Source organism: Raphanus sativus, chromosome 3, assembly GCF_000801105.2.
Source record: "Raphanus sativus cultivar WK10039 chromosome 3, ASM80110v3, whole genome shotgun sequence".
Taxonomy (NCBI): Eukaryota; Viridiplantae; Streptophyta; class Magnoliopsida; order Brassicales; family Brassicaceae; genus Raphanus; species Raphanus sativus.
Genome location: NC_079513.1, coordinates 8,345,184 through 8,360,007, shown reverse-complemented (window position 1 = coordinate 8,360,007; position 14,824 = coordinate 8,345,184). Strand labels below are relative to the sequence as shown.

Sequence of the window (14,824 nt, the reverse complement as noted above, 5' to 3'; positions counted from 1 at the left end):
GTCCATAATGGACATCCCCTATAGTTAATCGTTAATGTCTATATCAAGAATTAAAATCGAATTTGGATCAATAATTTTTCCAATTGAGTTTAATGCTGCAACATATGATTAATTGAGTACTTAATTGATTGACACGTTAAACATGAGTTTTTTTTATAAATATTACAAATTTGAAGTTACATTTTTTCAGATATGTTTCGCAATTAATTTATAGGGGATTAGAGATCAATGGTGTAACATTTTGTCCGTGTAAAGTTGTTTTCACACTATGCCAGAAGGGCCCGTAGAGATTTATATAAGAAGAAAAAATTATAGATCGTATAGTTCAAGAGTAATCTAGGCCACCAGATAGACTTCAGTTAGCGTTTATGTTCTACTTACCAAAACATTTTTCTGGAAATAGATCATGTAAAAAGTAGACTTCAATTGATAAAATTTACTTTAGCTAATGGACTACACAAGAAACACACTTGGATGCCGCAATTCAAAACCTTCATTTATAAACTGTATGATGCTAACAATTTTGAGTGCTGCAAATCAGGACCTTCATATAAGACTGACACAATCACCGGCAAACATATATATATATATATATATATATATATACTGAATTACTAGGAGGTTCCGCCGAAACCAGACCCAAAACAACATGTAATATTGGTTTCGTCCAGCAGTCTGAGAACCTCAAACACAATGGTGAGGATTTTTTTTCAGTTGAGCTAATGACCATTTGGATAAACATAACCAATCAATACAAAAATATATTACAAAACAATGATATAATTACATTATTACAAACCCACCAAAATGAAAAGTAAAAAAAAAAAATTTGAACCCAAAGTGCACAAAAAATCATCACGCATCTTCGCGGCCATACACATACCCGCCAAGAGAAAAATATTCCTTCCAAAAAGCGAGAGACCAACCAAAAAAGAAGAAAAGTTGCATGCAACACCCAGTAAATACCAATACCTGCAATAACAATACATCGTTGAAACAGATCATGAAGAGATTAGTTTTCTTCAGACACCATGAACCACAGATTATATAAGCAATCTCACCATATGGTTGTTATACTCTTATCACTAATCTCAAAGTAGTAATCAACCAAAACATTACCATATTACGGGTTAAATCAAGCGGAAATGAGATTTTTACCTAGTGAAATATGAAGCTGATGATATGTTCGGTCTGAATATATGTTCAGCTGATGACATGTGCGGTCTGTTTATATGATGGCCGGTTTCATCACTGAGGCCCTGAAAACACGTTCTCTAAAATATCATGCAGTTTTGGTGACCGTCTCCGGAACAAAGGTTCTAGCCGGAAAGATGGGACACCGATCTGCCATCTTTTGGCATCATACATCTCATTCCAAGCTTGTACAATTTCATCGATCTTGAATCCCATACCTGCATTTCTTGTTTGATTGATATATTCACTGCCCATATATGCAAGTAGAGTTTACTATTCATAAATAAGTTCAATTACCTTCAAGTGCATTCTCGTTTGAGCAATGGTTCTTTACCATGACAGCTATATCAGTTGCAGAAGCTCCAGCTAATTCAAATTTCTCCACTGCAACCTCCAAGCATTCATCCCAGGTAGGTAGGCCAAGCTTATACTCAACAATAGACCGTTCATACAATAAAGAACCCCACAAAAGGTTAATCTGAGAGCTCATATTAGCTGTTTGCTCTGCGTTTTCTTCACCAGACGCTTCACTAAACTCCCCATCCAAGCCCAGCTTCTGCAGCATTGCTTTATGTCTATCAAAGTTGGAGATCCCATTCATCCGACGTTCTTCCATCTCTTCCCAAATTTGCATACCCTTTTCCATACTCTCCTCAGCTTTGTTATAAAGCTTTAACACATCCTGAGAAGCCTCGCTTTCCATATCTATCTTGTTGCTTAGCGCATGATACCAGCAAAGCTTAGCCTGCTCAAACTGTTGTTGCCCTAGTGCAAGAAGAGCTTCGTAGAAATCAGATTTAACTTCAACCGCTTCTTCGTATTTTTCTGCAGCTTTGTTGTACTCCTCCGTTGCCCATTCAAATCCTTCCTCGACCTTCTCCAGTATAGTTTCTCTCGGACCCTCCTCTGCAAAATAGATCTGTCTTCTTGCCTTAGACATATGAACGTTCCCCCAGTTAAACAGGGCAAGTGCAGCCATTTCTTGGAACTTATCGGCAGCAATATCAAAGAGCTCTTGCGCATCTTCCCCGGTGACTGTATCTTCCATCCCTTCTGAATACAGCTTCATCCCGAGGTTATGAAGATCCAAGTAAGAATCAGAATCAAACCCGACATGGTTCTTGAACAATTGCGCAAACTGGAAAATCCAATGATCAAGAAGGCCATGATGAGATGCTTTCTCAGATTCCACACTTCCATTATCAGCAACACTGCTCGATCCCTTAGCAAACTTCTCCGACGATTCGCCATTGTTCAAACCTTCATAAGTCGGTTCTTGATTGGGGCTAACTTCAGTTACGTATAATCTAAAAGAGCCGAGCTTCTCCCTCGTGGACGCAGCCAGCCTCAGCTCATCCGTGGTGGTAATGGTAACAAGATCACCGTCTTGGTCTCTATATTTAATCAAGAAACCTTTCAGAGAAGGGAAACGATCTTTGATAACGTCTCTCACAAGTCTAACGCTAGAATTCAAGGGCAGTTGCGCCCACCGTATATCATCTCCATGAACCAGCTTCACCGTCCTCGTCACTTTCGGGTCAATCTCAGAAGCAATGACCTCTTTGTCCATGACAGGACTCGCTCTCTTCTCTTCAACCACAACCTTATCCTCTAGCTTCCTTCTGCTATCTACCTCCTCCTCTCCATCTTCAACTATTGAACTCTCAACAATGCCTTCGTTGCTTTTCCCTTCAACAACAACCTTATCCTCTAACTTGTTATCATCTTCTACTTTGGCATCCTCGATACTTTTCCTCTCCGTCTTCTTCTTCTTCTTCCTCAACCTCTCCTTGACAATCTTCCTTAGCCGAGCAGCACCAACAGGCTGCGCATCATCGAGTAAAGTCTTCTCCAACTCCACCACATCGATCCCTTTATCCACCAAAACATTCTTGACCCTCTCAAAGATGTCATTAGCAGAAACATTCTCCGGCTCCATGCTCAGAACAAGACGCGAATCCCTAAACGCGAAATCCAACTTATTCAACGCCTCGTAACACCGAGCGCGTTTCAGCAAAGCTTTGCTGTGGGGCCTACTAGGAGGAGAAGCCTCGAGAGCGAGGTTGCATTCGTTGATGGCGTTGGGATACTCTCCTAATCCCATTTGCATGTAACAAGAGGCCATGCTCGTTCTCAGGTAAGCTACGTCTCCGTGATCTCTAGGTAAAAGCTTTACGGCTTTATCGTACCTTAACATGGCGCCTTCCGTGTCACGTCTCTGGAATAGCTTGTTTCCTTCTTCTTTCAGCTCTGATGCTCGGTTTATGAAGATCGTCATGTCTTCGTCGAATGCTGCGGAACGATCGAAGCTTTTTCCTGATTTGTTACCGGAAGAACCCGCCGTCGGAGTCTCGGAATTATTCTTCTTCTTCTTCCCCGTCGGTTTTCCCATTGAAGAAAATCGAAATTGAATCGTGATCAACAAGAGAATTCGAATTTTGTTTGGAATGAATGGAATGGAGTAATCTCTAATCCACGAATAAAATAGAAGAGAGAACAAGTGTTTTGTATGACAATTTCACCGACAATTTTATTCCGAAAAGTCAACTTCATATATATGTATGTATCTAAACCATATATTTCAGGTTGATCAAATAAATGCAGAGAAAAGGACAAATCATTGTCATTGACAGCCTTGAATATGATAAACTTCTTGTGTGTCTTAATATGGTTTGGTTGAGGAGCTGCAGTCGCACAAAACGGGCAAGAGGTCCTGAAAGATCTCTCTTACAACAACCAAGGACGATCAGTACAGAAACAGAGGATTAAATGCCTTGTCGTTTTGATTTGGCACCCTATAGTTTTTCGAATTTTCTGTAGCAAGTAGAGAAACAAAGATACCAATAGATTTTGACCTGCGGGTTTTGTCTAATATAAAAAAAGTTTAATATAAATAAATTTTTGAAATTGTTATATATTTATGTTATATTGAAAAAGAAAATATATTTAAGTTTATATATAAATTATTTTATTAATTTTTTTTGTAAATACACTCATGTAACTATTTTCAGGCCTGGTATATAATCCGGATTCAAGAGATCAAACCAAAATTGATTTGAAAATATATGTTTGGTTCGGAGTCGGATCAAGGGTAAAATACATATTTGATATTTTCTGGAGCTGTGGGTTTCGGTTTGAGTCTAGATCGGGTTTCAGTTCGAGTCTAGGTCCTGTTCGAGACCCAACCGGGTACCTAAAATACCTAAAATGTTTTGTGTATATTAGATATATTTGGATATATTGAATATGTTTTCTGTATTACTAATATTTTTTAAAGTTTTGGATCTGGTTTTAGGTATAGTTTCAGGTTTTAAATAAAATTTTAAATTATATTTGGGTATTGGGGTAAAAATTTTAAGTGTGTTTTTGGTCATATGTCAGATTTCGGGTAAAACTTGATGGGGGTGGGGGGGGGGGGCAGTTTGGTATTTGAATATCTTCATATATGTATTTAGATTTTCGGATACTTTTGAGCTGGGATTTAAATATCTGGACCCATGTATTTGAAAATTTGGAAACACCTAGTAACTAATATTTTTAATATTTTCTTGTAAGCGCAGAAATTTTTTTTGTTAAATTAAATTTTACAATTTTATAAAGATGTTTTTGTTATTTTATTTGAATTAAATTTTTATTTTTTTAATATTTATGGTAAATATTATTTTATAATATAGAGATGGCTCCTTGAGTATAGATTCAAGTAGATTATTACTATTTCGAATATACAATCCGAGAGTTAACAATATGATTTTTAGGTGTTCTCCAAAAACTAAGGAATGCTATATGTTATTATATATAAATAATTAAATGAATCTGTATATTTTTGACCCGCATATTTTCATATATTTTTTTAAAAAGCGTTTTAGTTTTTTTTACTATTAATTAAGTTTTTAGAAGTACACCACAAAACTAAAGTTTATATTATTATTAAACTCATTTTTTCTGGTTAAAAATAATCACTTATGTGTTTAGATTTTCGGATACTTTTGAGTTTTCAGATATTTCGAATTTTTTTGAGATTTAAATATCTAATCCCGGTGTACTTGAAAATTTGGAAACACCTAGTAACTAATATTTTTAATATTTTTTGTAAACGCAGAAATTATTTTTTGTTAAATTAGATTTAACAATTTTATAAAGTTTTTTTTATTTTATTTGAATTTTAGTTTTTTTGAATATTTATGGTAAATATATTTTTATAATATAGAGATGGCTCGTTGAGTATAGATTCAAGTAGATTATTACTATTTTGGAATATACAATCCGAGAGTTAACAATATGATTTTTAGGTGTTCTCTAAAAACTAAGGAATGCTATATGTTATTATATATAAATAATTAAATGAATCTGTATATTTTTGACCCGCATATTTTCATATATTTTTTAAAAAGCGTTTTAGTTTTTTTTACTATAATTAAGTTTTTAGAAGTACACCACAAAACTAAAGTTTTTATTATTATTAAACTCATTTTTCTGGTTAAAAATAATCACTTATGACTTTCATATGAAACTAAGCACATCGAATGTAATATAAGAACTTTACTATATATTTTAGTTGATAATATAGAATGAAAATCCTTTTAATATTTTATATTATATTTGGTGAATATAAGAACATTAGTTATCTTTAAACCGAAACTTTAAAAGTCTGAAGGAATAATATATATTTTGTATAGGGTTTTAGTACGGGAAATTGCCAAAAATATCATTTTCATAGTATCACTTTTCATGTTTACACTAACCACTTTTACCACTACTTTTAATGAAGGGTTTAGATATGAAGATTTAGGATTTAGGGTTTAGATTTGATGTTTTAGGGTTTAGGGTATATAGTTTAGGGTTTAGAGTTGAAGATTTAGGGTTTATAGTTGAGGTTTTTGGGTTTAGGGTATATAGTTTAGGGTTTAGGGTTTAGAGTTGAGGATTTAGGGTTTAAAATTTGGGGTTTATTATTTAGAGTTTGGGATTAGAATTTTGAAAAACATATAAAAACAAGGATATAAGAGTCTTTAACCTTTTAATAAAAGTGGTGTTTTGAAAATGTGTTTTTAGTGGTGGTAAAGATGAATAATGGTACCTTCAACGTGATATTTTTGAAAATTTCACTTAGTACGGTATGAGACATAGTACCTAGGGGTGGGCGTTCGGATACCCGTTCGGGTTCGGATCGGGTATTCCGGATTTTCGGGTATTTCGGTATAAGGATATTAAACCCGTTCGGGTATTTCTGTACTTCGGGTCGGATTCGGGTATTTTTAGTTCGGGTTTGGTTATTTCGGATCGGGTTTGGATATTTAGATTTTTAAAAAAATAAAAATATTTTTTCATTTTTTAAGTTTATTGTATTTTAAAAATATAGATTTCACTTAACTGATTTTTCTATTTTTTTATAGATTGAATGATTAATAGATTTGGAAATAATATTTCAAAAATAAAAATATTAATTTGGCTATTTTTTAAAAACTTTGGATGTAACTTTTGTTAATACATGAAACAAAAATTTTAACATGCATTTTAATTGAATATCAAATTATTTTCTTCATAATTATATATATATATATATACTATATGATCTTAAAGTATGTGTAACATCAATATAAATATTTTAAATAAAATGAGAGATGTAAACTAGAAAAATAAGGGTAAGTATACATATGTTCGGTTATCTTCGGATATCCATTCGGGTTTGGGTATTACCCGTTCGGGTTCGGATATCCAATCTCTCCTAACTTAATATCCGTTCGGGTATTTTACTACTTCGGTTAGGATTTCGGTTCGGGTTTTTCGGGTCGGATTCAGATGCCACTTCGGATATCGGGTAAAGTGCCCACCCCTAAGACATACTATAAGAGTTGCTTAAATACTATAGTACTATTATTATAAGGAGAACATAAAAGCATAAATTTACCAATAAGAAAACATAAAAATCATAAGTTCTTGTAACTCCACTTTTAAACTCCTCAGTTCTATCATTTATGTGGGTATATTAATGTATGATTCATCAAATACCAGAAGTGAACATTAATGAAATACTGAAATAAAGAACTAAGGTAGAATTATCTTTTTGTTAAACAACTACGGTAGAATATTGATATAAGTAACGAGGGCGGTTGCACCACGATTTTAAATAAACAAAAAAATGATTATAGAATATTCGGTTGTTGAACGTTCAGAAAACAATTTCGGTAGATTCGTAACTAGATTTTGATCCGCGCTTCAAAAACGCAGATTATTTTGGATTTTAAAAGATTTTGAAATAATATTTTTTGATTGTTGCACATTATTGTATTACAAAGTGTATTATACCGAAGAAGAGATTTTTTAAAAAAACTATATAATTTATAAATTGGTTTATTTGATATTCTGCATGTACACTCTTATTTAATTTTTTTTTGTCTTTTAGACATAGACATTTTACCTGAATCCAAAAACTTGGATCGAAACTGACCCGAGAAATACAAATTCGGGTTTGTTCCTGGTCCATAGAAAAGCACCTATTGGGTATTTTCTGGAGCCACGAGTCTCTATCGAGTCCATGTCCTATCCAAGACCGTTGAGTGTCTAAATTACCCGAACTATTTTATATATATTAAGTATATTTGAATATTTTAAATATACTTTGATATCACAAATAATTTTAAATTTTTAGGTTTTTGTTTTCGGGTTTCAGGTTTCAGGTAATATCTAAAAAAAATTATTATTTTTTGGATATTCGGAAAAAAATTTATGTATTTTTTGGTTTCTCAAGTCAAATTTTAGGTAAAATTTTAGACCTTTTTATATATTTGTATTTTTTGAGTCTTTGTTTGAATTTTCGAATATATTTTTCGTATCGGTATTTTTTTAGATTTTCGAAAACTTTTTAGTTTTCTTCTGATTTTTTTGTGGTAAAAATTATATATAATTATGTGTCGAAACATATAATATATTATGTTCTTTGTTATACTGTTTCTTTATGTAAATCTAAGTAATAATGTAATATCATAAATATATATCTTATAATAAAAATTGATAAGTTTCGTGAACTGCAACTTGATATTAAAAATCGATTGATAACAGAAATTAATATAATTAGAGTAAAGTTCCTTATAAATAGGAGTAAATATTTTGATTGATTAAGATAACGTATTGTTACACTAAATAACTGTTAGAGAAATTTATGGTAACATTAGTAGGTGAAATATAAAGTAGACCATAATACTATTAATTAAAAAAAGAGTCCAAACAACCTTTAATAAGTAGATTTTGACTTCTTACCTTTTAATAGTATTGATATAAATATAGAATTAAAAGCAACATTTTAAACTGATCAAGGTAAATATTATTAGAGAAATATATGGTAATATATTGTTAGTCTATATTTAAGGTAATACCAAAATATTAGTAGTCTGATGAATAAGTTCAAACAACTTTCATAAGTAGATTTTTCAAAACTGATTTATTTTTAATAGTATAGACTAGATTTTGATCCGCGTTTCGAAAGCGTGGATATTTTTGAATATAAACAAAGTTTAACCTGAATAAATATTTTAAAATTGTTTTATATATATGTTAAAAAACGTATTTTATTAAAAAATGAATATATTTAAAACTATATAATTTATGAATTTTTTATTTAAGATTTTTTGTATGTATATTCTTATGTAACTACTAGTGGTATTCCGGCGCTACGCGCCGGATTTGTATATTTTATTATTATATAAATTTATAATTTATTATATAATCTTAGTAAAGAGAATATGTCAAAATTTTGAAAATGAAAATATGTTAAAATAAAAGGTATTTTTCTAATCTTTTTTTATAGTGGTTAGCGACCATAGTGTATTACTTTGTTTGAAATTGTTTAGTTCAAAGTGGAATAACATAAGTGGTTGTTTCTAATCGATTTAATACAAAATAGAATAAAAAGCTGATAGTCGTAACAAAATTAATTTAGCTGGAATTTAAACATAAAGCAAAGTTGATATTTTATTTAGAGAATAATTATGAACTATTAAACTTGTACTAATTATTTATTATTAAAATAATTATGAACTATTAAACTTGTACTAATTATTAAAATAATTATGAACTATTAAACTTCTATTAGTAATTATTAAAATAATTATGAAATATTAAAATTGTACTAATATATGTAGTTCAAATAATAAAAAGATATAATAAGTTTCATATTTTATAAATGTTATAAAAAAAAGGGTGAAGTGTCAATTTTTGGTAAACTAATAGGTGAGTGTCTAATATATATATATATATATATATTCATATTACCATGTTGACTTTTAAATATAAAGATGAGAGTTGTATGCATTACTTTAGTTTGAAAGCCTCTAAGAGATGTATTTTAAAATAAGAAACATAACTTTATATTCTATATTAGTTTTGTTACAGTGGAAGATTTTTTCCGTTTGATAACAAAATTCTTGTTTGTCCATTCTCATTTGGAAATATCAATGTATTTTAATATGAATCTAAATATGCTTTTTAGCTAAAAACTATAAGTATTTCGTAAACTCTTCTATTTAACTGGAGTGGAACAATTTCACCAAATCTTCCTAGTAAAAAATCAATTTGTTAATTAGTAAATAAGATGTTAGCATCTATAGAGGTCATGAGAAAGAAAATTTCTAAATATTTGTGACATATAGGCTTGATCACTTGTTGCATTTAGTAACGGTTTTGACAATAAATGGTTTGTGTGGCGCAGAGGAGTAATGGTGAGGGTGGTGTGTGGTTTACATCAGTTTTAAATAACTTTAGCAACCAGAGAACGTTTTTCAATCTCTCTTAAGACCGGAGGTTATAGTTGAGCTAAGTTTTAAGAGTATATGAATCATGTTCACGGCTGTTAAATGTGAACACGGATAGCATGCATCATGAAATTTATTGGTTTCCTTGCATAATGTAACATGGAAGATACCATAGATTTTAGGCGCCGATACCAATAGACCAAACATTAGTCTTTCGGACTTGAATCACCATCCATTACTAAACATTATTAGAAACCATATGTATGGAGAGTGCAAAAGAGTGAGAACTTATTAATAACTAATAAAAATAGAGCCATGTTCATTTTGTTAAGAGAGAGAAAACAAACCAAGATGAAGGTGGAGAATGAGAAATAATCCAAACTATTTAGACAATAAAAATAAAGAAAGCTAGCTATGAAACTTAGTGGTGAGACTTTTTTGAGAGTCATTTAATCCAGATGTTGAAATTTACTCATGTGTGTCTTCTTGGCCGAGTACCTTTCCTTTTAAACATGCATTCCATGTCTAACATTTGTCGGACCTGTTTGGCCCTTAGTAATCACATGTTTGTGACAACCACAAACTTATGTTCTACATCCAAGGCAGCTTTACTTTTCATCAAGGATTATTGCAAGCCGGTCAAATACACTGACTCAAACGTTTAATACCCCACAATTATGAACACTTCCACTATATTTTATGTCCAGACATGAAAATTAGAGTTATATTAAACTGGGCAAGTTCATAAAAAGTAAGATATCTGAGATCTACTTTTTAATTTTTGTGGTAGCCATATTGCGGTGAGTGATTTGGTTCTCTTTGTTGAAAATAGTTTTAATACCCAAAACTTCTCTATGATACCTGCAAACCAAAAGAAGTAAGCATGCTACTATCTTGGAGTTTGTTAAGTATTATATCGACTGGCTGTAAAACACTTTTGTAAAACGAACCTGGAAAATCGTGTTTGTGTAGGCTAATGACATGAGGTGGTCGTAATTTCGGTACCCAGAACTCTCCATCAAGATCGGATGTGCTGTCTCTTATAGGTCAACAAACAGGGTCTGCTATGTGAATCAGATGGCAACATGGGCATTATCATATGTGAAGTTAGAGTTGCTCATGGTTTCATCATAAATACTCATGTCATAAACTGAGCTTTCTTTCAAGAGATGTTTGAAGGTGTTAAACCTGTGAAAGTTGATTGACGCATGTATGAGCACAATCTGAGAGAGGGTATGATGCATAAGAAAACTATTACTTTAAAAGCAAGCAATCATTAACTGGTAAACTGAAATAAGAAACCAGTGTACCTTCCCATCAATCAATGACATATCAACCCCAACAGCTCACCCATTTCTTAACATTTCAGGCTTGCCAAAATTGTTGTAGCCTAGTCTGAACAACATCTCTACACCGGCTTATCTTTAACTTCGAGCAATGAAACTGGGACTTCGACATGATCTGAAATGGGAAAAGTAAGGGGATTCTCGTCCGAGCATTCACACCGTCTATACATATCCAATGAAGCTGAGGAAGTAGGAACTAAATAAGCATTCAATAGGAGAGAGTGGGATGAGTGAGATTTCTGGACTGATTATATGAACAGTTACGTTGATTGCATTAAAAAGGAGAATCGTATAGGCTCTATTCTCGATCGTCAAAATCAAATACAAAGAAACTGTGTGGACCCTGAACCGGACAATTTATCGGGTCACTGGGTCATAGAGTCAACAGTGGGTTAATATGAATTAATTTTATTATATGATAATATATTAGCAATGAAAATAAATATATAAGAATTAAAGTTAATATTTTAAATTGTTTTTTAAACATAAACTAATAGTTTTATAAAATATTACTATTCCATCAAATAGTTTGTTTGGTTTTTAATTTTGAGTTTTTCACAAAACCTAAACACGATTTATATTGGGTCACCGAATTTACCGGTTCAACCGCGGATCCGGATCGGATTCAAAACACTGTTATAAACGCTTGGGCCTGTATGAAGAAAAATTTAAAAGTTCAATATTTTTCACATTTAACACCAAAACCCATTAACTATAAGTAGAAGAAAATATTTTAATCATTAAAATAGGATTGCCACATGGCATTTTTCCCCCTAGGGAGATAAAAAAGTCTACTTTATTATATAAGAGCATGCCCATCAGGGGATCTAAACAGGTTCATGGGCTCGGGTTCATAGGGCCAAACTAAAAAAAATAAAAATAAATGGGCTATTTTCGGTGACCCGTCTCTTACCCACGATCCGTCCGTCGCCGAGTTCAAGCCACGTGTCGCGGACACATTGGTCGCGTGTTTTCGAGTTGAACCGGAGTAGATCGCGAAACCATTCATTTTCTCTTATTCTAAAAAAATTAGGGTTTCTTTTCTCCTCTAGGCGATTCAGGCGATTCAGTGGCGATTCTCGTGCGACGCCGACTCCCGGAGCTTTTCACCATCAAATCGACGACGAACGGTCTCCTCCACGAGCTTAGGTCAGTATCGAGTAGATTGTCCGTTATTTTGAAGCGTTTTGGGCAGGGAAGGGTTGTCGGCGATTCTTAATCGATTTAGGGTTTTTGTATTAGGGTTCAAAATCGAGTTGGGGCTTTCAATTAATCTGCATGCGGGGTTGTATTTGGTTTGTTTCTCGGGGATTCAAAATTGATTAGGGGATTTAGGGTTAGGGTTCGAAATTGATTTGGGGGTTTTACAGGTTACGGTTCTTAATTGATTATGTGGGTTTCGTTTTATGGTTTTAAATCGTCTACACGGGTTAATTGTTTCGTTTTCATCTATTGATTGACATTTGTGAATGTTTTGTTTGTGCTACAGATGGATCCCGCAGCAGAGAGAAGAGACATGAAGAGGAACATTGAGTACAACAACAGCTTGATATATGTTGCTGATTCAGAGTACGGGATATACCAACAAGGTGTTACTGTGGTGGGAGAATGATTGACGAGGTTCAGGCGAAGGAGGAGAAATACACTCTTCCTGGGAAGCGGTTCTTCACATGCGTTAACTACGAGGTAAACAACTCTTTCTAACCTTGTATAACTATTTTTTCTGTTCTTTTCTTTATTGAAACTGATGAGTTGTGTTATCTTTATGGGTTAACCAAGGCTGATGGGCTCCATTATCGTCAGCCTTGGGTTCATGGTGTCCAGGAGGAGATCGAGAAGCTGACTAACCGCCTGGAGAAAGCTGAGAAGGTGATCAAGGAGGTGCCCATCCTCAATCAACAGATTGAGTCACTAGAGGTTAGTGATGCTGTTTTGATGCTGTTTCATTAGTTTAGTTAAAGATAACGTTTTCATGCTGTTTGATGTTGTTGTTTTACATGTACATGAACAGGTTAAAAGCCTCTCTGGCCAGGTGGATGCTCTCAGAGTGAAGGTCGCTGACCTGGAGATGGTCTGCTTCGATTGAAAAGCAAAGGTAAATGTTTCTGTTTCTCTTTCTCTGCTTCGAATCATGTTTCTGTTTTTTTTTTATTTTTTAATATGTTAACCGTATATAAACTAAACTACAAGTAGTTCAGTTTATAAATTAACTAAAACTACAACTTTAAACTACAACTACAACTTTAAAATACAACTAAAACTTTAAACTACAAGTACAAGTAAAACTAGTTCTTTTAAAAACGATCATAAATTGTATCTGTTTTGTGGTTGGTTGCTGTGATTAATATGCATTGTACTGAGCTTTAAATTTTGATTTGCACTGATTTGATTGTTAGAGTTTAATGCATTTGCGATAGATAGTTGTTGTCTAATGAATGTTTGGTTGTTAGAGTTTAATGTACTAGCCAAAACTAGTTTAAAAACATAGCAAATCCACATCTAAAACACACACACATATCAAACCAAAAACCGAAACCAAAATGGAATATGTACCCCAAAACTCCCAAACCTCCCAAACCTCTCTTCAAAGAAGAAAGTGGTCAACCAAAGAACACATTGTGCTCATCAGCGCTTGGTTGAACACCAGCAAGGATGCCATCGTGAGTACTGACCAGAAGGCCGGAGCGTTTTGGAAGCGAATAGTTGACTACGTCAACGCAAGCCCTCTGCTCAGTGGCGCCGTTCCTAGAGAGTGGAGTCAGTGTAAGCAGAGGTGGGGAAGAATCAACGAGCAGGTGTGCAAGTTTGTGGGCTGCTATGAAGCGGCTGTGAGGGAGCAAGCGAGTGGCCAAAACGAGAATGATGTCATGAAGGCTGCCCATGACATCTTCTTGAATGATCTTGGCATCAAGTTCACGCTTGAACATTGTTGGAGGGAACTTCGGTTCGATCAGAAATGGAAATCACTCGCTGTGCCCAAAGAAGGTCCCAAGGAGAAAAGGAAGGAAGCTGCGGAGGTGGTGGCTGAGGAGGAAGGTGCGGATGTTCGGCCTCCTGGTGTCAAGGCTTGCAAAGCAGCCAAACGCAAGAGGCAGGGTTATGATGAGATACATAGCATGCTTGCTGTGAAAAAGGAGATACAGCAACAGAAACTCCTAGAGCGTCTCCTTGCCAAAGACCCTACCCATCTATCTGCAAACGAAATCACCCTCATGGACAAACTCATTTCTGAAATGATTTGAGATGGGTTTGTACTTCTATCGATTGTTTGATTGCTGTTGTGGTTCATTTGTACTTCATGTTGGTTGCTTGCTGTTGTGGTTCATGTTGGTTGCTTGCTGTTGTGTATCATGTTGATAAGTTGATGAATATACATTGTACTTCTTTTGTTTGGTTGCTTTGTGTATTTTATTATGTTTGGTTGCTTTGTACTTCTTTTGTTTGGTTGCAGTGTACTAAATCATTGTTTATTTTGTCTTGCAGGTCACGGGCTGTAGTGCAACTTGTATGGCAGGAAGGAAGGAAGGAAGGTGTTCA

The 14,824-nt window shown here is 33.7% G+C and overlaps 2 protein-coding genes and 1 long non-coding RNA gene across 3 annotated transcripts; 2 read left to right on the top strand and 1 right to left on the bottom strand.

The window, feature by feature from the left end:
* Window positions 1-714: 714 nt before the first annotated feature.
* LOC108861109 (protein PHOX1) lies at window positions 715-3,969 on the bottom strand. Its single transcript, XM_018634934.2, has 3 exons — window positions 1,492-3,969; window positions 1,159-1,412; window positions 715-972 (listed from the first exon to the last, which is right to left on the bottom strand). The coding sequence occupies exons 1-2, from the start codon at window positions 3,584-3,586 to the stop codon at window positions 1,249-1,251; spliced, it is 2,259 nt and encodes a 752-aa protein (XP_018490436.1). The 5' UTR covers window positions 3,587-3,969; the 3' UTR covers window positions 715-972; window positions 1,159-1,248.
* Window positions 3,970-10,741: 6,772 nt separating this feature from the next.
* On the top strand, window positions 10,742-11,128 carry LOC130509603 (uncharacterized). Its single transcript, XR_008943625.1, has 2 exons — window positions 10,742-10,818; window positions 10,914-11,128. It is a non-coding gene; the product is annotated as an uncharacterized LOC130509603 (long non-coding RNA).
* A 2,699-nt stretch (window positions 11,129-13,827) lies between these two features.
* LOC108858349 (glutathione S-transferase T3-like) lies at window positions 13,828-14,529 on the top strand. Its single transcript, XM_018632294.1, has one exon. The coding sequence runs from the start codon at window positions 13,828-13,830 to the stop codon at window positions 14,527-14,529; it is 702 nt and encodes a 233-aa protein (XP_018487796.1).
* Window positions 14,530-14,824: the final 295 nt, after the last annotated feature.

Coding starts and splice junctions, on each gene's coding strand:
- LOC108858349 (XM_018632294.1), top strand. CDS start 13,828: ATGGAATATGTACCCCAAAACTCCCAAACCTCCCAAACCTCTCTTCAA.
- LOC108861109 (XM_018634934.2), bottom strand. CDS start 3,586: ATGGGAAAACCGACGGGGAAGAAGAAGAAGAATAATTCCGAGACTCCG. Junction 1,413..1,491: donor AAACGAGAATGCACTTGAAG/GTAATTGAACTT, acceptor CAAGAAATGCAG/GTATGGGATTCAAGATCGAT.